This window comes from Melanerpes formicivorus, unplaced genomic scaffold (genome assembly GCF_026170545.1).
Source record: "Melanerpes formicivorus ecotype bairdi unplaced genomic scaffold, bMelFor1.0.p_v2 SCAF_2, whole genome shotgun sequence".
Classification (NCBI taxonomy): Eukaryota; Metazoa; Chordata; class Aves; order Piciformes; family Picidae; genus Melanerpes; species Melanerpes formicivorus.
This window is the reverse complement of record NW_027142354.1, coordinates 45,988,430-46,011,191: the sequence shown is the minus strand read 5'-3', so window position 1 is coordinate 46,011,191 and position 22,762 is coordinate 45,988,430. Positions and strand designations below refer to the sequence as shown.

The 22,762-nt window shown below is 40.5% G+C and overlaps 1 protein-coding gene across 1 annotated transcript in view; it reads right to left on the bottom strand.

Annotated features, from left to right (window-relative positions):
* The window catches only part of DOCK2 (dedicator of cytokinesis 2), a 184,153-nt gene that overhangs the window by 899 nt on the left and 160,492 nt on the right, over positions 1-22,762 (bottom strand). The window contains exons 39-51 of the mRNA XM_068158666.1: positions 22,460-22,549; positions 16,801-16,905; positions 16,148-16,289; positions 15,538-15,619; positions 14,006-14,090; positions 12,184-12,270; positions 11,675-11,851; positions 10,282-10,365; positions 7,752-7,889; positions 5,781-5,908; positions 3,931-4,111; positions 2,386-2,506; positions 1,282-1,424 (exon numbers count right to left, since the gene is read on the bottom strand). Of these exons, the coding sequence (XP_068014767.1) occupies positions 1,282-1,424; positions 2,386-2,506; positions 3,931-4,111; positions 5,781-5,908; positions 7,752-7,889; positions 10,282-10,365; positions 11,675-11,851; positions 12,184-12,270; positions 14,006-14,090; positions 15,538-15,619; positions 16,148-16,289; positions 16,801-16,905; positions 22,460-22,549 (1,563 nt within the window). The remainder of the gene's footprint in view (positions 1-1,281; positions 1,425-2,385; positions 2,507-3,930; positions 4,112-5,780; positions 5,909-7,751; positions 7,890-10,281; positions 10,366-11,674; positions 11,852-12,183; positions 12,271-14,005; positions 14,091-15,537; positions 15,620-16,147; positions 16,290-16,800; positions 16,906-22,459; positions 22,550-22,762) is intronic.

Genomic DNA, 22,762 nt, shown 5'->3' with positions numbered 1-22,762 from the left:
GACAAGAAAAAGAGGTGAGTGCCGTATGTTAAAGTGAGTGCTGTATTGGCTGCAGTTAGAGGCATATTGATTTTACCAGCCTGTAGCCTTAAGCTGTGGCTAGAGGAAAAAAAAAAAAAAAGACATTCACCAAATCCTGGATATTTTGAAATAATTTCTCCATAAACCTATATTGAAACCTGTCCACATGATTCTAGCCATGCTGTGGAAGCATTATACAAATGGATTTTCAGCTATATTCAATCCATTTTCAGACTTGCAAAACCAGACATTTTATCATCCTTATTTTATATGCTGTTAAGGTTTAAATGTGAAAGGAGGAGATCACACTGAAAACTTGTTACTGAAAAGAGCATGTGGTAAGTTGAATATAAGTGAAATTGAAAGGATTAATTCATATGATTATGAACAACCCTAAATGCAAATTTTCCTGTATGTTGATCCATAGTCCCTGAAGGCATTATCTATATTTTTAAAAGACTGAAGAAACTAATGGATGAAAATGAAACCTATTCATAGGGGGAAAAGATAACCAAATAACCAAACAATAACCCCAAAAATCAACCTTTGCTTTGAAAGCTCAGCAGAGAGGTGACAAGTGAAATATGACAAGCGTCACAGAATGCTTACACAGTTGTACACATCAGGAGCTACCAGCCGCTGCATTAAACATCACCTTCCCACTACCTGAAGGGAGAGGGAAACTTTAAAACTTTTGAATGCTTGTCTGCACTGAAGATACCTTTTTGTTTTCAAACACTACATTAAACTTAATAGTGTTAATGTTGAGAGATTTCCACAGAAGCTGATGAATGGTTTCCTACCATAAAGGGTGGTACCTGTTTGAAGCAATATTAACAACTCCGGTATAAGCTGATTTTTCCTTTCAAATAACCATCTCTGATATCAGAAATTGACTCACACTGAGCATGTTTTGCCACAGATGCCTTGCTTACTTTGATGCTGGTACTACCTGCCCAATGTAATTAAATCAAACAAGAAATAATTCTTTCCTTTTTCTAATAAATGTTATATAAAGCAAATCAGAGAGAATCAGTAGGCCAAATGAGACCTCCTGTGGTACAGATGCAGAACTGCACAGCTGAGCCTGCCTGCTCAACAGATGTACATCTGGACCCCAGGAAGCGTAGCCAGACACAAATCTTTGCTTCCCCACACAGATTCCTTTCCTCTCTCTGATGAGGAAAGAAAACAAAATTAAAATGTGACTTGTGATTTTATGGCACTTCCATTTTTTCCTTGTAAGCACACAGAACTTACCATGGTTTTGAATAACTGGTTCACTTTCTTTTTTTTGAAGGTTTTTTTGTCACCATCCGAGGTGGAAGGGAACACTGGCTGACTCAGCCTATGTGACGCAATTGTCTCGTCGGGTGCCACAGAGCTGACAGACAGAGTTACTCCTTAGAACAGAAAACATGGTTGTACAGAAAAGGAGAATCAGTGTGCAAAGTAAAACACAGTTCAGAAGAATGAACTACTGACATTATTAGAAAGAATGAAGACATTTAAAATCTAACTACATCTTTACAATATTAACCTAAGTAAAAGTTTCCCCATTAGTAAATGGGGACCCACCAAACTTCTCTGCATTGACACTGAGTAGTGAAAGGAATGAATCAAACTAGTCAAAGAAACAGATATACAGTAAAAATACACAAAAAAGAAGTAGACCATGACAGTGTATTGTATTGTGCTAAGCAGCTGGAAAAACAGGGACAATGAGAGGGATAGATGAAGTGCAGGGTAAGAAGTGGGATGTGCTGTGGAAGAAGTGGAAGGTAAGGAGGACTGACAGAGGCCTAAAAGGAGCTCCACTTTGGGCATTGCGTTCTCCTTCTCTGGCTGCAGTGGGTGGTTATGTTCTCTTGTTTCCCCTTTCTCTTGCTGCAAAGGATGCTTTTGAGACTCCTTTCTAGCATCAAAAGCAGAAGTGTAAACCATACTATGGGGTAACCTTTGGGGATAATCATCTGCCAAAGCAAAATACAGAGCATTTCTTCCTGTTTCAAACACTGCCCTTAGCTGTGAGGGCAGACTGCAGAAGTCCTCGCTTCTGCAAGTGAGACTCTGCAGAGCAAGGAAGATGACTAAATCTTGCCTCTTTCAAGGCAGGGGGAATGCCTACACTGGGAAGCAGAACTGTGAACTCCAGAAGCAACATACTGAGAATTGGCACACTAGCATTATGAAGCAGAGTGTTATCAGATAGTAGTAGCAGTCCAGTCTCACATGCACAATAGACACTTAAACAGTGATCTCTGTCTCAGAGGCACAGAGCTACCTGCTCCACTATGAGCAAACCCTTTATTGCAGTTTTCTTAACAGAAGCACAGAACTGCCAATTTACTGTAAGCTGCTTACCTGGGATAGTTGGCATGGAACGACTGACAGAACTCATCTGCTTGAGGACAGATGTTTTCTGAGGTGCCACTACGTGTTCTGAGAGGTTGGTGTCACTCATGAACTCATATTTCCTTGACAGCTGTTTAATGGAAAAAACCCATAATGCCATTGATGAACAGAGATATGAGCAACAAAGACCTAAGCAAAAATAATATTTGGTGAAAAGCATTAAAGAAAATAATAAAAAATATCCTCCATATCCCTACTTCTATATGGGATTGCTTGCTGAGCAAACAATAAAAGTAACTAGAAGCAGAAGAATTTGGTCCACATATAATATACACGAGCTAAAAACGCGTAATGATCTTGTAGATGATTTATACTTAAATATTTCTTATTCCACAGAAAAAAATCATTACTCTAAAAAGCCTATCTGGAAGAGCTTCTGCCACTGGGAATTGTGGGATGGTATTTCTATCGTATCTTTGGAATAATACCAACAGCTACCTCTGACTATGATCAGCAAAGTCAAATGAAGTTTTGAAAACATTTGTCCACGCTTCATTACCATAACCAGCCTGGCTGCTGTGAGGCTTGTCACTACTCTTCTGAAGCAAAACAAAATCCTGTAACTCAGTGTGTAATGAGAGTCCCACAGTTAGGAGTATGCATTCCCTAATTTAATCAGAAGACAAAGGTGTTGCCTGGCTTTTTATATTAATGCTTCTCAGAGCATGACTGTGCTTTATATTTCTCCTTTGTATGAGGACCTGCAGTGTAAGACAATCATAATCCTCCTTCCCAAAAGAATCTTAGCTTTCTACTCTGTCTTTGATGATTACTCAATTTTTTTTTTGGTCCAATTACTTATTCTCTCTCCAGTTCTAACAATTTGTTATTGCGTGGCATTTTATTAGATTAGGCTTGTGTATCAAGAGGACATCTTTCACCTTTTAAAAATTATTACTATTATTATTATTTCTTTTTATTCTAAAAGAAGAAAAACCTCTTGAGAATTAAACTACAAAGAAAAAAGAAAGAAGGAAAAAGAAGAGGCCATAACATAAGTTATGTAAGTCATTGCAATGATCTAGCAGTGCAATAAAAGCACTTGGATGATCTGTGGAACAAGAGATGCCAGTACTTCCAAACTACAGCCTGGCACCATTTAAGGAACACTGTTTGCAATCTTGCAATTTCCTAGCAGCTGCATGTTCCATAACAAGGTACAAAACATACAGGGCTCATCACTTCTGAAATAGCCCTGCCTGCAAGGAGCTGCCATGAAATGTCAGCACAGTCAATTGCCTCTCCACAGGAAAGCTAACTTAACCCTCACAATATAGTACTCCCATTTTAAGCTAACCAAGCTTCAGAAATTGCATCTTCAGGGCTACATTATTTGTCATCATAAGCAAGTAGAGATGTTCTGATGTTTCCACTGGTTTGTTTCCTTCTCAGCATCTTGCAGGTTTCATTCAGGGCAGGGCAGATCATCTCTGCAAAGGAATAATGTCCTCTTTTTAAAGGATTCTAAAATACTACTTGAAATCAGTAACATACACTTTTCATATCTGAGATAGAAATATCAGGTGCTGTCTTCTCATCAGCAAACACCACACTGCTTCTTTTTGTTCTTTTTTTGGACCTTCTCATCTTTACTTCAGGGTGCGGATTAATTTGCAGAGTAGTCTCCTCTGGTTCTGCTTTTACTGGCTTTGGTGGCACTACTTCCAGATCAAAGCTGCAAGAGCAAAGAAAAAAGTACAAGTTGCTGAGTGATATTTTAAGAGCCACTGGTATTCTGATGTCATTTCCCCATGAAATATAAATGCAGGTCATCCTTTCCTTGGACTTTCTATGCAGCGTTGCAAAGGGCCGTTGCCCTGTGTTTCAGCTGGCAACTGTAGATAAAATAAGATGCCTTCAGGTGGAATGAAATCATCTTAAAAGATTGCAAAGAATGTAAAATATTAACATGAGCACAAATCCCTCTTTAAAGATTTTTACATTAGCTTAAGAACTCCTAAACTAAACAGTCAGAGCTTATCGTACAAGTTTATGCACAAGGATGGTGGTGCTGAAGAAAAAAATCATTGTTGCAGGTGCTGAAAGCAGTGGAACAGGATATTAAAATATGTATCGTCCTTCTTTAAAAGCTTCCCTGTATTTCAGCATACTGCACAACAAAACACATAACCAGTGATTTTTTAAAAAGTAAAATCTCCCTCCTCTCTTCCTTTAATTTTTAGAGTTTAAAAAATAGGCTATCTTTCATTTAAATAATTCTTTTAAAAGAGATTAAATTGGTGCTGGCTTTATTCCCTGCTCTGCTGATGTAATCAGCCACCCGAACACGGGGTTGAACTTATTTTACGACATAAAAACTGATAACTCAAGCTGTATGGTGAATTTGTTGACCTGTGCTTCCTAAAATCAAATTAGCATCATGAGAATTAAAAATAGGTGCATGATTCAGCTGCTTAAGTGTAGTTGTCTGGTTCCATAGGAGGTGTCCTGCTTTATTAGAAACATGGGGCTGGCAGGTATGACACAAATCATGTTTGTGTGGTACATCCTTCTTGAGTGGAAACTGAAGGGCAGGAAGAGCAGCCCAGGGCATCTCAAGATGTTTGGTATTACACATCTTTGTCAGACAACTGAAAAAAGTTAAACAAGGAACTGGCATTCCACAATAGGCAAGAATAGGGGGGCAGCTTAAGGAGAAACATCTACAAGTTAGGGTCATGAGCCTTTAACATTTTACTTTTAAAACGTGAACTACTCAAAAAGGGAGAGATTAAAAAAGAAAATAAATCCCAATCAAACACCACTCAGCAAGATCAATTTTACATGTACCTTGTTTGGGAAGAAGTTCTGCATGCCCAAAGGAAAATTTATAAAGTGATCAAAATGATTTGTTGGAGGAAAAAGCTGATCAATACCCCTATAACTGTTCTCTCAAAGTTCAAAATCTTTATGTTTCCCAGGGCTACGGTTATGAAATCACATTAGGTGAAGCATTTTGCTTTACTACAAGCTTTGCTAAAACCTTCTGCTTCCTTCCTTGTGAGTTTGTAAAGGTTGTGCTCTTCCTCTCCAATTTTTACAAGCAAGAAGATTCTACTGAAGTTTAAAGCTGGATAAAGAGAAACTCACAAGAAGCATTTCCTGAAAAATGAAATTTCACTTATTCCAATGAGAGTTGAGTATATTTTGTCTCTGCAGGTTAAAAGACTGTAGATTTAAGCCTGAAGGAAGTGATTTCTGCGGTAAAAACTAACTTTGGCATAGTCTGAAGAGACTGCTAGTGATCTTCATCCTTGAATTACTTTATTAATCTTTTAGTTTCATCCCATACAACTGGTTAAAAACAGGAGTGAAGAAAATAAAGTATTGTATTCATAACCAACCTTTCTGAAGCAATTTTGTTTGGAGTACTGCAGTCTGAATTCATGGAAGACAGTGAAATAACTGATAACTGACGGTAGGATCTCAGCATTGATCTTGGCCGTCCTACTCTCTTGTCATCAAAATCTGGCTGCAGGAGGGAAAAGAGAAACATATTCTATAAAACATCTTGGTGTGAACTTCATTTCATCCCTTTTCCCTAGGTCTTGTAGATAATACAGATGTTTTAACATCTGATATGGAAGAACTTATTTGCTACCGTTAATTACTGTGATTCTTTTTGATGTGTGGACATATCCTTACTCTGAAACCTCTCAAGCTCAATGATACAGTGACTGGACAAATAAACTAGACCTGACATAATTCACTGTAAGTCTGAAAAAGAAATTAAGAGAAATGGTGTCTGCTGATCTTATTTTGTACAGACCTGAGGCAAACCAATGAAGTATTTGCCTGAGCAAATTTGTCTTAGTTAGTTGTAACTAAATTAGAGACTCATCATGTTCTGTCTCCAATACAACAAGTTTTGCCATCTCTGTGTGTTAAGATAGCCTTTTAAAATTATATGTTTGCATATGATGGACAAAATTAACATGTCCCTAAGAGCCAGACAGGAAGAACAGGAAGATTCTCCAGGTCATCATAAGTCCATAGTGCACAAAGCCATATACGTTGCACCATTTTTCTTTGCAAAAGCCTGAAATTGTTATGTTCTGCAGTAGAAGCAGAATAAAGGAGACTTCACTCCAAATCTTCTTGAAGAAGATTTAGCTATCATAAAGGAAATACTCAGCTTAATGTTGACAGTTATGTAAGCTTTTCAACCTGGCACAAAGTCAAATGAAATTATCTAACTTCTTTCCACATGCTTCCCTGTTACTCTTGATAATAAGGTAAGGACAATGATCAAATTCCTGGGCTAATTCTTTCTTTAGGAGTGACTTCTGGGCTTTAAAACAGCCAGAATCTGCTGCATCACTTTTGTTGTTGTTGTTTACTTTTAATAATAATAAAATTAAAAAAAAGAAAAAAATGTGGCAGCTCAGGCTAGCCCCAGAGGCAGTCAGGCCTGGAAAAATGTAAGGCCATGCATAATGTGCATTCTCTGCTCTTGCAGAATTTTAAATGGGTTGCTTTTTTTAATGTGCTGACCTCTTAGAGTGCTGAAGGGTTCAGGCACTAGGTGAGATTGCTAATTGTGGATTTCAACCTCTTTATTATTGTGTAAGGATGGCGGCATGAGACTGAAACCAAGAAAAAGATACTGAGAAAACCATATAGAATTTTCATCATACAAGTATGTAGCACAGTACAACATCCAAAAATTTAGGCTAGAAATTTGCTGTGTTTTTCCCTGCAACAGAAGAAATAAATCCTCTCATATAGGCATCAATGCTGAAAGCAAGGTTATTAAATAATTTCCAAAGCCACTGGTGTTTAATCACCAAAAGCAGCCAGCATTATTCTTGCTAGCCTGCACAAGCTCAGATAGGCCATTTTATTCAAGAATTGTCAGGAGAGTTTGTGCTTAGAAGTTATCCTTCAATTCCCAGATATTTCAGTTTGGTGTCAACTAATATTTATAGTATTATACACATGATAGGTTTTACTTCACAACACAGCTGGAAGTGGCTAGCACAGGGAGACATCAATTGCAGATCAAAGCTCTAAAGCACTAAGAAAAATTATGAAGAGGAGAAACATGAGAATTTGCTTTTATTTCCATAACAGAGCAGAAAAGAATTGCAATTTTAATAGATATAATAAAAGACTCCAAATCTTCCATAATGAGGAATATTTGATAGGTGAGAGAACTGAATGAACCTTTTGGACTATAAAACTCAGTTCTATAAACCTGCAGATCACAAGAAAACCCACAAGCCATAGAACTTTAGTATGTGTTTTTGTTTAAAAGGGCAAGGTGTGTATTAAGTAAAGAGAAAAGGTAGGAGAAGTTTAAAGGAGAGCAATACCAGTTCTCTGGCTCCATACTGTTTTTCCACTTTAACTTTTAAATGCTTGAAACACTCCTCCATGCGGTCATGGAAAGGACGAAGATTATCAGAAACTCTTCTTTCATGTATTTTAATTCCAGCTCCAAGGAAAGGTATCTTGAAGGGGGGGGGGTGGGGGGGGAGGGAGGGGAGAGGGGGATAAGAAGAAAAGATCATTAATACTAAACTGGGTGTGCAACCCTTCTAACTGCATTTAAAATATCTGCTAATGCCAAAATTCTTACTGTGAATAACAGACAAACTTGTCAGCTGATCTCAGCTTTTAGCAATAAGTACAAGACGGAAAGGGCTCCTGAAAATGAGATTGCTCAATAACTTCTGAAGAATTTGGGTGCCTCACAGTAACCATTTCCTATCTTCTATGATTTTTAGTGTTATGAGATCAAACACACCATGCTAGAGTTAAAAAGTATTAAATCATACATTACTGGTCCACCTTGTTAAGAAGGTGCTTGCCGTAGTTTACAAGAAGGAAGGTAGGGATGAAAAAACATCCAGATGGATTCCATGCTGGTGATTTCAAACTCTTCTCTTTCAGACAGAGGATTACGTGACTGCTGGGGCTTAATCCTGTGCCCTCTTTGACAATTACTATAGCAACTGTGTATGTTTTATGTATGCCTGGTTACTGAAGGTGACTTCTTCTTTTCTCCTTGATTTTACTCTGCAGAGTTCCTCTGTACTTGCCATATATCAAGAAAAATTCAGTAAGATAATGCTTCAATACAAAAATGAGCAACCCAAGCCATGAACAGAGGCAGCTTGCACTAACCAGCCTGACTTTGCTCCACTGTAACCCTGTTCTCTTTTTCACTGCTCAGCCAATGGGCTGGGGTCATTGACAAGTAACCAGAGGGTTAAGATCTTCCTGCTTGAGTTGACAGGAAGTACATAACAGTAGACTTGAAAACCTGAGAAAAGGGGAAGATTAGAAACCTACTCCCTTAAAGGAAAAGGCCTGTTAAAAAGTTAAGGCAAAGGTCTGTCAGTTCATTAAATACCTCCCTCCACCTCTATAAATTATCGGTTTTCTTTGTCAGAAGGAACAGCTTGCTTACCAAATAAAAGAAGCACATGGGATACTAGTACTATACTTCTAACCCCTTTTCCCACAATGCTTTCCTTTGCTGTTATATTGTTGCTATCATCTTTGCTGTTATATTAATTTAATAATATCCAGTTTAAAGAAAACAAAACCCATCTTATCTGCAATGATAATGGACAGCACACTTTGACAAGCCATTTAACTGAGAACATGCTGTCCACAAAGAAAAACTTTGTAGTGCTTCTCTTTAAAACATAAAGACATCTCATTACTCTTCAGTCTTCAATGATGATGATTTATGAGATCTGTGTGACATGCTTTCAGCTACCCTTTTGCCAGTAACCTTCTCTAAATGCTTTACCATTGACTCTTAGATATCTTGTCTTCATGTTTGGGGATTTTTTGGTAAAATCCACTTAGATTCCATGCTTCCTTTTTGCTTTCTGACCCTATAAATATTGTTAATATCGTATTATATCTGTTCCCTCTTTGACCTGATCATATTTTATGCAAGTTCAATTTCAAAATAATTTTTAAAAACAAGGTATTAAAGCCCATCTACTACAGACAGCTCTGTCTATCCTCTTTAGAGGGATTTGCAGGGATAGATATAAAGTGCCACTTTACTTCCTAATACCAGATGGTATTACAGTCAGTTTATACCACAACACCCACTGAGTACTTCTGATGGTGAGAAACAAACCATATACAGAGCCTGAGGTGGGCAACAACACAGGAGAAAGCTGTAAAAGTTGGTGACAAACTAGTAACCAAACAGATGAATCAAAATGAAACAAGAAGAAACTTCCAAAACATGAAGAAAATAGTACAAAAAAATCCCCATTAAAATTATTTGGAAATTCAATTTCAAGACTGAGAGAAGAATAAATGTTTCATTCTTGCTGGTTTTCATCTAACAGAGAATGAATCATCAAACAGTTTGGGCTGGGAGGGACTTTTAAAGGTCATCTAGTCCAATCCCACCCTGTAGTGAGCAGGTTTCTCAGAGTCCCCTCCAATCTGACCTGGAATGTTTCCAGTGATGAGGCCATCTACCATCTCTCTGGGAAATGTGGTCCAGTGTTTCATCACCCTTAGCTTAAAAAATGTCTTCTTTATAGCTAGGCTGAATCTCCCCTTTTATTTTAAAACTATCACCCCCTGTCTGGCTGCAACAGGCCCTGCTAAAAAGTGTGTCCTCTATTCTCACAAGCCCCCATTTAAGTACTGAAAGGCCCAAAGTCACTCCAGAATTCATCACAGAACTAGGCAGAAAGTTTGCAAGAGGGATCATCTCATTTCTCCACCACTCCATGCTTTGGGGAAATAGTTAAACACCAAAAAACCTCTCCATGAAAATGACACAGTCATCCAAAGGTTTTCTCCTGCAAGAAAGGAATGGAAAAAAAGGAATGGCTGATGAAGCCATCAGTAAGAAGTTACCTGCCAAGCAATTAGATCTTTGAGTCTATTCAGCTTTTCCTGATCCTCTGGATGGTCTCTGGTATATTCTTCCGTAAAGAAAGCCTTAGAGGGAAAAAAACAAAATCAGCCTGCCATTTCAACAGGTAAAGAAATCTGTCATCACACCTTTGACTCCCACTGGTGACCATAATACCTGTCATCAAAGAACAGATACATACAAATGCTCCTTATCCAGATGCTGCCAGTGATAGTTCCTTATTACAGTAGTTGAGAACTGAGGAGCTCTCTTTCCTGTTCAAAAATATTCCGTCTTTATCCAACACTTTTGGGTTTGAGACCCTTACTGTGAAATCCAATTACCATTTGTCTTATTAAGATGTGCTTATTTGTAGGCAAAAATTTGGAGTACCAGGGTTTACACTGAGAAATGATCTCATCATTCAAGTACCCTACTTACTGTCACCAGCCAGTGTTACCCAATACAGTCACTGAAGTCATCATACATAAGCAGAGTCAGCACACAGAGACCTGCCTTTTGCTGCCAAAAGATTCTCTCTCTCAGTTACAAAAGAAGAATGCAGTTATTCATCCATGACTGCCAAATATCTAGAAAATGATACTCTAGGACTACCACAGTATAAAGCATACTCCTCCACAATATGTCCCTCCTATCACATATTTTGTTCATATGTATACATATGTGATGCCTTTTCAGTAGTATCCAAGCCTGTCTTACATTCTGAGCCTACTGAGCATGATGCATGCTTTTCAACATGAAATGGCAGGCTGAAATAAGAGTCCTACAGCTGTGGAGTAACCCCACATGCATTTTCATCCAAAATATTAATAATCAATAATAGAATTTAGATGAACTTTTAACATTCCTCCCTGCCTTCACAAGATGGTCTTAGGGAAAAAAATTTCTGCAGTTCAGTTCCTCAAGACATTTCATTTTCCCTGTATTCCCAGAAGAGTTTTGATTTGTATTCCCATTTTTTAACAACAAAACCTGATATGCAGAATGGCTGCAGTCACTGACAAAAACCTGATGACAGTTTAATCGATCAGCCACATCTAAATAGTCCAGTCCTCCTGTAGGATGAACTTAATTAATTTACTGCAGATGAAATCTCTTGCTGTGTGAGACCCTATTTCATTACAAAAGGAGTATCTCCTCGCACAAGTATACAAAACCCCTCATAATTTCAATTAATATTGAGCTTCAGTTACTGTAGCTTGCTAGTTTCTGCTTTCAAAGACAGATGTGACCAGGATACTATGATCTCTTAACTGGTGAAGTCACAACTTTCATATTCCCAACCCCACATTCCACTGTCACATCAGAAGACACAAGATGATCATGAAATACTACACCTGAGTATGCACTTTGCATTGACTCAGAAGCTCTTACCTTCTCATATTTGGCAAAGCCACCCATAACAGCTGGATCAACAATTCCATTCAGAAGCATAGAAAGTGGATTAATAGGAAGGTTCTCATCACTCTGGTATTGGTTAATCATCATCAAGATTTTTTCATTGGTTGTGGACATAGTCTCAATAGCATTCTCTAAAGGACTAATTGTAGTCTGTAGGGGGGAAAAAAAAGACTTCTAAGGTTGATAAAGAGATAAAAAGGTATTTTGAGTTTAATAGAACTTCACATATATGAACAACATTCTTACAGCTCAGCAAACCAACACAGGTTTGTTCAGTTCTCTTAGCACTTGGTCCTGAAACTATAAATCAGATGCAAGATATATTTATACCAGCACCAGAAAGAAAAAACATAAGTAATTACAGTTTTGTATCTACAAAAATAAGTAAATAGTAGCCTTGTGTGACAAATCTGTACATTATTTTGTACCTGAAGATTCATACAGATACATGTTTTATTGGTTCTTAGCCTGTTAATACACACCTGTGACATGGAGACAACCTCAAACCATCGTAAAATTCCAGGAAGTTTGTATGCTGTTATAAATGATGTCCTCTCAATCCACATAGACTAGTGAAAAAAAACATAGCAGAAAGAAAATGATACTTCAGGATTGAAACCTTGATCTTTTCTGTCTTCTGAAATGTCAGTGTCAAAAGACTGTAAGTGGAAAATATATGTATATTTTTTTTGCCCAAAAAGATACGGCAAAATAAACCCAGCACAGCAATTTGCACAAATCAGTTTTCTGATTTCAGGTTAGGTCATCTTCAGGCACTATGCCTGCACAAAGCAGAGGAAAAAGAAAATTACCCTTTAATCTTTTAGCATCTATTCCTACTTTTGCCATTACAAATTGAACGACTGTGTCCAGTTCTGTGCCCCTCCGTTCAAAAAGGACCTGAGAGAACTGCTTGAAAGAGTCCAGTGCAAAGCCACAAAGATGATGAAGCCAGTGGAACATCTCCTTTCTGAGGAAAAGCTGAAGGAGCTGGGTCTCTAGCCTGGAGAAGAGGAGTCTCAAGGGTGACCTCATTCATGTTTATGAAGATGTGAAGGGCAGTGTCAGGAGGACAGAACGAGGCTCTGCTCAGTGATGTCCAATGATTGGACAAGGGGCAATGGGTACAAGCTGGAGCAGAGGAGGTTCAGCTTGAGCATAAGGAAAAACTTTTTCACTCTTAGGGTGCCAGAGCCCTGGAACAGGCTGCCAAGAGTTGTAGAGTCTCCTTCTCTGGAGACACTCAAACCCCATCTGGATGTGTTCCTATGTGACCAGCTGTTGTGATTTTTAAATGCCACTGGTTCATTTACCCTATGCTCCTTATTTTACCACTGTCAGCATCTAAACTGCTAGTACTGAGAAGCATAACAATGAGTGCAATGAACAACTACCCCAATTTTTGTTTGAAGGAGGCACATTATCTCTTGTCAGCAGCAATGAAAAGATAGCAATTTAATTTTTGTAAAACCATTTCAAGGTCTATTTGTAAATGGTTCTGGAACTCTCCAGTTTGCAAAGCAATTCAACATGAATCATGAGTCTTGATAATACAGAGCAAAGCTGGAATGTCAGGGTTGAGTTTGCATTCAAAGATTTTAATATAACAGCAGACAAGTGCCCTACATGGAACTGTTGGCATTGCTGATCAGCACACACACAACTGAAACTGCACATCTTGGAAATAGCTGGCTTTTCCCAGCAGCAGCCCAAGGGCAGAGCTTTAGCCATAAGGGTTGGATGGGGTGATTTCATGGAAAACTACAGAATATCATCTCCCACTAAAACTAAAATATAGACATTTAACACATTTTTGTGTATAGCCCTGAAAAATAATGTATAATGTTTCAGATTTCCTACAATATTTGAACAATGAAGACTGTTCTTCAGCACTGCAACATTATGCATGGGAATGAAAATGGCAGAGGAAGTACTGTAGTCTATCAAGATTTCACACACCTCGCTCTGCCAAGCAGGCAGCTCACCAAACTGTCGTAAATTACAAGAGGCAAACCAGTTGGCATTTATTTACATGACATCTTGTTTCATAATGAAAAACTATACCAGAAAATGTTGCTGCTTAAAACAAATGTGTTGGACATATTTAACTACATAATGTTTGCCTGCAGTTGAAACAGTGATGTATCACTGAGTAAGTACATAGGAGTGGGGCTGAAAGAGAGAAACCTTGTGTTCGGGTTTTTTTTTCTGTAATGAGTAATCTGGGACCAAGAAAGGAGCTAGATCAAAAGTCAGTCACAGCTACCAGAACTCCATCCATCACCTTGTCTATCATTTACTTACAGCAAATTCATTCTCAGGGTCAACGGAGCCTTTTCTGACTGGTCTTGAATAGTGGAACCGCTGCACATTGTTGGACTTATAAAAACTGAAATGTTAAAAAAAATTGCAGAATTCAGAAAATTATGGATCTTGTTATCATAGTGGAATATTTCATTTTGGGTCAAGCTGAGATTTAATTAAAAGCAAATTTACTGATCAGGAAAAAAAAAAAAATCACTTTGCTGAAAACTCAGGAGAGAACCAATTCCCAATACATGAGGGGCAACATACTTTGACAAGTATTAAGCTTTGGCTTGTGACTGAGTGGTATTTCCAGGTATAAAAATTCCAGAATGTTAAAACCTACAGAAGAAAGTCTAGAAATGTTTTTTACTGTGCTGTATTCTTGCTGTGGCATGCACACTGCTTGTGTGCTTTAGAGTGGCATACAAAGGAGCACATTTTGTTAAAAAATAACTGAGCAGAGCAGACACAATCCCCTGGACTGCAATACCTGCATTTTTGAAACCACAGCGTGTGTCAAATTGGTTTAATCATGACTAACAATTCTACTCACAGTACTGATCAGCAGTTATGTAATACATTGGAAGCCACTAATCATTATTGTGTGATAAGAAAATGTATATGAACACTTTTATAGAGGGACACCCATGTAAAGAATTCCACTGCAAATTCATGTTATGTTCTATTCTATTTGCCTAGAACCATTCTCCACCAGTCTGAGCACAGATTTCCCCTAAGTTCATAACCACTCTGCTTTCACCACTGGCTAATTAATAACAACAGGGATTGCATGGTTACAGCTAATTATTTTGCTATCCAAAGAAAAAATGTATCTCTTTTTTGCTTTTAGGTTTTGTTGTCAAGATTAATTATATTTAAAGACATGTTAAGTAAAAGCTAATTTTACAGAGAAAAATAATATCTCAGAAATATAGTCACAAGCCATGTTTTGGTAGACAAGAGAGACAAATACAGATTCCAAACAGCTGAGCTAAGCAAACTCCTGCTGTGTTAATTCATAGGAACCTATAATTTCCAATACAAACTATTAAGATTATCTTTACCTAGAAAGAAAAGAAAGTGGAAAAGACTGCTACAAGGAGTCATATCACTTTATACAGGCAAAATCTTGACCATAATACCAATGGAAACAATTTTGCCACCATGTGTTTTGCACTTGGCAAGATAAGTTATAACAAGATTATGATGTACAAGAGCCTTAAACTGCACCATTCTTATACTGCCTGTCACCTGTAAGACCCCTATATTCAGCACTTGTTTAAGAAGTTGTGCTGAAAATTCAGCAAATTTGCCCCAAAGCATGCCTTTCACCTCCCCACCACTTCTGAAGACATAAATAGGTAGCAGATGCTCTTTCACGACATTCCAGGGAATACCTAAGTCAATAAACTAAGACAACTAAAGCTCTAAGACTCATTGGTAAACGGATGAGTTCACAGAATAATGGCTATCAGTTTAGGAATGTGGACTGACTTACACTGCATTATCTATTACAGCAATTGACTTACTTGATAATTTGATCAGGTACTGCCTTATTTTTGAATCTTGGTTGCTCCTCCAGGACTGGTTGCACTGTAAAGCACTGAATATCTGAAATTGTGCAAGTTAAGGGCACAGTACTAACTATTGGCATGGAATACAGTAGGCTCGGGGCCGGGGGGGAGGAAGGGCAATAAAGTAAATGAAAAGCCAAGCCAAGTTACATAAATAATGTCAACAACATCTGATGTTAAGAGTTTCACTCCAGCTTTAGGCATGATGTTTAGCATTTCATCTTTTAAATCTATAATTGGGCAGCCCTTTTGCTATGGAAATGGTACTGAATACTCTTCTTGTAAGCAAATATATCATGTTCTTACATATTTCAGTATATTTTAAACTCACACCCACTGGTTAGATTCCGTAGCTTTTACTTAAGTGCCTAAGTAGTGCATTTCTCATAGTTGCAAACAGACTTGAGCAAATTTTACTTTAAGAAAGTACATGATCACAAAAAAAATCCAAACCAAGACAAAACAAAACAACCACACCCATAGAATTGACAAGGTTGGAAAAGGCCTTCAACAAGATTTCCCTAACCTGCCTCCATCCTGTAATCTTTCACATATTCAAGGATACATTGACCAGGAGAGTTTTTCACATCCTCCCCAGGTGCTGAGGTGGTGTTCATCTTCTCTGCACTGGGAAACTGACTCATCAGCTGGGCCTGGAAGTCCTCTCTCCTCTCATATTCCTTCCCACGATAGATGAATACTTTGTTCTGCAAGAAATAAACAGCTGGTGTTTTTTGGGCTGTACAAAACTGAGGTAGAAGTTACAGATGCATGTTTATTAGTACAAAGGCACACTTGAGTCTCCAGATTTTGGAATGAGTGTTATTGCTTTCTAAATATCAATTAATTATAAAGCAAGACACTCCTCTGACCAAGTGCTGGAAAACAGCACTGATTCTCTAGAGGTGGTGTTTTATGCTGTTAGACAAAATGAAGATAAACTGGCATCACAGAATGCCAGTGTGGTGGGGGTCAGTAGGGATCTCTGGAGATCATCTGACCCAAACCCTTTGCTACAGCAGGAACACACAGAGCAGGTTGCCCAGGATCATACCCAGACAGGTTTTGAATGTCTTCAGAGAAGGAGAAGCCACAACCTCTCTGGGCAGCCTCTTCCAGTGCTATTTATCCTCAGAAACTTGTGCTAAGTAAAGTATACTCATATTTTTAGAACCATATAAAAATAGATTTAAAAGGTAATAATTTAAACAGATTTACCCTTAAAAATGGGGGGAATCCTTGGCCATAATACCCAACAGCAAAATAGTCTGGTTTAGGTCTCAGAATCTTCATAATGTTTTCATAAAACTTGGCTTGTTGAATCTGAAAGCAAAACCAACAGCAATCAATTTTGATTTAGGCAGTTTTTTAACCTCTCCTTTACAGTAGTATTACACTATGTACTACAGCTATCAGTGGGCATGCAAGAGCAATCACTTATCAGTTGGTAAGCCAGAGCAATAATCAGCATGCACCTGACACTCTTGTGGTACATTAAATACCGCTCATATTTCTGTGAAAATAGAATACATAGTTAATTGTGTATGGCTTCAATTAGTTGAACCTCAGAATCAGGCATACTCCGAGTTTACTAGAGCGAAAAGAAAAAGGTCATAGTTGGCACTTTCAACACTTAATTGATAACATTACTGAAACAATTAATTTGAAAACACTTCCTGCCTCAAATGTTTCATAGTTTCATAGTTTCATTCAGGGTTGGAAGGGACCACAAGGATCATCTAGTTCCAACCCCCCTGCCATGGGCAGGGACATCCCACACTAGATCAGGCTGGACAGAGCCTCATCCAGCCTGCTCTTAAACACCCCCAGGGACGGGGCCTCGACCACCTCCCTGGACAACCCATTCCAGGGTTTCACCACTCTCATGGTGAAGAACCTCCTCCTCACATCCAGCCTGAATCTCCCCACCTCCAGCTTCATTCCATTCCCCCTAGTCCTATCACTACCTGAGATCCTGAGAAGTCCTTCCCCAGCCTTCCTGTAGGCCCCCTTCAGATACTGGAAGGCGACAATTAGGTCACCTCGGAGCCTTCTCTTCTGCAGACTGTACAGCCCCAACTCCTTCAGTCTGTCCTCATAGGAGAGGTGCTCCAGCCCTCTGATCATCCTCGTGGCCCTTCTCTGGACACGCTCCAGCACCTCCACATCCCTCTTGTAATAGGGGCTCCAGAACTGGACACAGTACTCCAGGTGGGGTCTCACCAGGGCTGAGTAGAGGGGGAGGATCACCTCCCTCGACCTGCTAGCCACACTTCTCCTGATGCAGCCCAGGATCTGATTGGCTTTGCGGGCTGCAAGTGCACACTGAGAGCTCATGTTGAGCTTTTTGTCCACCAGCACCCCCAAGTCTCTCTCCTCAGGGCTATCCTCCAGCCAGTCACTGCCTAGCCTGTATTTGTGCCTGGGATTGCCTCGACCCAGATGCAGGACCCTGCACTTGCTCTTATTGAACTTCATGAGGTTGGCCTGTGCCCACCTCTCCAGCCTGTCAAGGTCCCTCTGGATGGCCTCCCTTCCCTCCAGCGTGTCTGCTGCACCACACAGCTTGGTGTCATCAGCAAACTTGCTGAGGGTGCACTCAATGCCACTGTCCATGTCCCCCACAAAGATGTTGAATAAGATAGGTCCCAGGACTGATCCCTGAGGGACTCCACTTGTCACTGGCCTCCACTGGGACATGGAGCCATTGACAGCCACTCTTTGGGTGCGGCCATCAAGCCAGTTCATTATCCATCTAGTGGTCCACCAATCAAACCCATGTGTCACCAGTTTGGAGACCAGGATGTGGTGCGGGACAGTGTCGAAGGCTTTGCTCAGGTCCAGGTAAACGACATCAGTTGCTCGCCCCTCATCTATTAATTTTGTCACCTGCTCATAGAAGGCCACCAGGTTGGTCAGGCAGGATTTGCCCTTGGCAAAGCCATGCTGACTGTTCCCAATCACCTCTTCACTATTCTTTTGAGCGAGTAGTGACTCCAGGAGGATCTGTTCCATGATCTTTCCAGGCACAGAGGTGAGACTGACTGGCCTGTAGTTCCCTGGTTCCTCCTTCTTGCCCTTTTTGAAGATGGGGGCAATGTTTCCCCTTTTCCAGTCTGTGGGGACTTCACCAGACTGCCAGGACTTTTGAAATATAATAGAGAGGGGTTTAGCAACCTCATCTGCCAGTTCTCTCAGTACCCGTGGGTGTAACCCGTCGGGTCCCATGGACTTGAACACTTTCAGGTTCTTCAGATGATCACGAACCTGATCTGCACTTACAATGGGCAGTTCTTCCTCCCTGTCCCTGGCTTTGACTTCCATAACATCAGGAGTGTGGCTAGAGGCCCTTGCAGTGAAGACTGAGGTAAAGAAGTTATTAAGTACCTCAGCCTTTTCCTCATCACAGGTGACCATGTCACCATTTTCTTTTCTGAGGGGGCCCACACCTTCCCTAGTCTTCTTCTTCCCATTAATATACCTGTAAAAGTTCTTAGTATTCCCTTTAATCTCCCTGGCTAGATTCAACTCAAACTCTGCTTTGGCTTTCCTGACCAGGACTCTTGCTGCTGGGGCAGCTTCCTTGTATTCCCCCTGTTCTACCTGTCCTTCCCTCCACTTCCTGTAGAGTTTCCTTTTAAGTAATAGTGTGTCCAGTAGCTCCTTGCCCATCCAGGCAGGCCTCCTAGCATTCTTACCTGCTTTTCTCTTTGTTGGTACACAGAGCTCCTGGACACAGAGGAGGTGGTCCTTGAATACTGACCAGCTGTCCTGGGTCCCTCTTCCCTCCAGGGCTTTGTCCCATGACACTTTGGCTAGCAGATCCCTGAAGCGATCAAAATCTGCACGCCTAAAGTCTAGGGTCATGAGCTTGGAATACTTCCTCCTGATTGCCCTGAGGATGTTAAATTCAACTGCTTCATGGTCACTGCAGCCAAGGCCGTCTATGAGCCTCACATTGCTTACCAGCCCTTCCCTGTTGGTGAGAACAAGGTCCAGCATAGCACCATTTCTTGTTGGTTCCTCCACCATTTGGAGGAGGAAGTTGTCTTCTATGCAGTCCAGGAACATCCTGGATTGCTGGTGCCTTGCTGTGTTGTCCCTCCAGCAGATGTCCGGGTGGTTGAAATCACCCATGAGGACCAGGGCTTGTGACCTGGAAGCTGCTTCTATTTGCCTATGGAGGGCCTCATCTGCTTGGATCTGCTGGTCAGGTGGCCTGTAGGAGACCCCCACAGTAATATCTTCTTCCCCTGTCCTGCCTTTAATTTTGACCCATACACTCTCAACTAGCTTATCATCCCTCCCCAGTTGGAGCTCCACTGATTCCAACTGGCTATTGACATAGAGGGCAACACCTCCTCCTCTCCTTCCCTGCCTATCCTTCCTAAAGAGTTTATACCCATCTATGCCTACATCCCAGTCATGGGATTCCTCCCACCAAGTTTCAGTAACAGCCACTATGTCGTGGCATCCCAGCAGCACAGTGGCACTTAACTCATCCTGTTTGTTGCCCAAGCTGCGCGCATTCGCATAGAAGCACTTCAGCTGGGCTGGCCGTGTCCTCCTCTTGTGCCAAATCCCCTCGGTTTCCACAGAATGTCCTGGTGGATCATTCATGGCTTGCCTCAGGGTAGCAAGTTGAGAGCCCTTACCAGCTCTCCTTCTCTCTACTGCTGGTGAGCTGCCCCTCTGTTTGTCACCAGCCAGCAGGAGACTATTAACCCCTTCCCCCTTCAAATCTAGTTTAAAGCCCTATCAATGAGCCCTGCCAATTCCTGCCCCAGGATTCTTATCCCACTCTGGGACAAGTGTGTCCCATGAGTTGTTTTCAGCTCAGGTGCCTTGAAAACCAATCCATGATTGTGGAACCCAAAGCCCTGTCGATGGCACCAGCCCCTGAGCCATGAATTGATCTGTCGGCCCTTCCTCAGTGTGTCCTCACCCATTGCTGACGTTAGAGGGATGGCAGAGAACACGACTTGAGCCCCTGATCCCTCTAGCATTTGCCCTAAGGTTCTGAAGTCTTTCTTAATAGATTGTGAGCCTCTCATTGTTACATCGTCACTGCCCACCTGAAAGACCAGCAGTGGGTAGTAGTCCGAAGGACTCACGAGGTTGGGAATTCTATCTACAACATCTTTTACTTGGGCACCAGGGAGGCAGCTGACCGCTCTATGAAATGGGTCTGGTCTGCATATTGGGCCCTCTGTTCCCCTCAGTAGGGAGTCTCCTATGACGATGACCCTGCGAGGTTTCTTTTCTGGGTAAGTTTTGATGGCTGGCCTGAGGCAACCTGTCATTGGTGCAGCTTCTGACCTTCTTGGGTCCTCGACCTTACCAATGACCTGTTCCTCCTGCAGAGCCTCATACCTGTTCTGTAACTGCACTGGAGGCAGCGTGCTGCTCACAGGAGCAGACTTCCTTTGTTTGCATTTCTTCCGTCGGGCAGAGACCTGTTCCCATTGGCCCTGCTCATGGGGGTTACTACAGGGAGGTTGAGAGGCTTGCTGCTGGGAAGGTATCAAACTTCCTGCTCCCCTAAGTGTTACCCCCTGTTCTGGTTTAGAAGAGATTACCCCCTGTTCTGGTTTAGAAGAGATTACATTATGGGAATCGTCAATTTTCTGCTCGCCATCTCTTCTATCTCTTAGCCTTTCTACCTCTTCTTTTAGTTTGACCACCATGCTCATCAGGTCACTGACCTGCTCACACCTGAAACAGGAGCTGCTCCCTCCAGCCTCCATGTCGAGTGCCAGGTTCCAGCACTCACTGCAGCCACCTGCCTGAACATCTGCATGCTTGTGTGTGGTCTCTGTTTGGGTGCCCACTGTCCTTCTGCTAGCCTTTGCTCTAGTGGTGACCATCTTGCAGTAACCACCCTCTCCACACGGCTTTTTTTTTTTTTTTTTTTTTTTTTTTTTTTCCCTGTCAGTGAGAAGGCGAGCTGCGCTTCTCAAGCTGCCTCCTCTCTCCTCAGCCACGCGCTGGGGTCTGGTTTCCTGAGGCATGGATCAGCTCCAGCTTTTGCCCTAGCACTACACTAAGGACACACAACCACATAAAGGGCTTGGAACAATGTCCTCCATAAAACACTAAGAGTCATTTAGGTTGACTATTTTTTCCTGTGTTGAATTGGCAAAAATACTGTCTTCATTGTTTCCTTTATCAGAAGTGCAGAACTGATGGGGAGTTATCCAACACCATATTTTTGATTGCCACGGTTTCTCACTTTTTGGACTCCCATGTGGAAGATTCAGGAATATCTATTGAATGAGTCCTAAACACTTGTTAAAGATCATGCACAAATGAAATTTTGGGAGCTGGGGGGAAATGAAGTTATACGTGGGAGTGAGTTCTTTTTAGATCAATTCAATTGCAATAAGAACAAACAACTGAATATTTAAACTTCCTTTAATATCTTTCTTCTAGCCTTTGGAACTAGTTCTAATTCCTTGTGATGCATTACTTCCCCCATCCCTGATTAAGACAGAATTCTTTAGGCTTGTCAAGATTCAAGTTCCTAAGTTGCAAAGAAACTTAAAAAAAACAGCAAGGGGAAAACATGCATCCAGGTTATTTTTCTAGCCTAAAGCAGCACAACAGCCACAAAAATATCTAATATGTCTTTTATATACAGCCTCTCATGTTTACCTCATCCCCAGAAGTTTCCAAATAAACAAATGTGCATGTAACATTAACAAACAGTTCTGTATGAATTTCTGCTTTACCCCTGGAATGTTACAATACAAAATAGTGACCAACGAATTACAAATCAGTTGTATTCGACAAGCTTATCAGAAGCTCAATCACCTGATAGCTCAGAAGTAGTCATTTCTGTGACTGAAATAATTTGAAGATCTGTCTATAATCTTACCAGGTTTTGACTTAGAAGTTCATAGTCAAAAACTTCTTTTTCATATTGCTCTGCAAGCTCTTTGCATAAAGCTATGGCTTCTTCCCACATCTGCAATGCAATCACATCTTTAAAAAGTAAATCCAGTACCAACAAGTATTTAAGGCATCGCTGTTTAACTACAGCTTTATTGATTATGCTATCTTTAAACTGCACTCATTTATTAACTACACATTTAGAAAGGAAAACTCAAGGCAATCATAAATTGTAGGAAAGCAGATTCATGTGAAAAAATAAAAGTGGTTTGTGGTTCATTATAGGAAG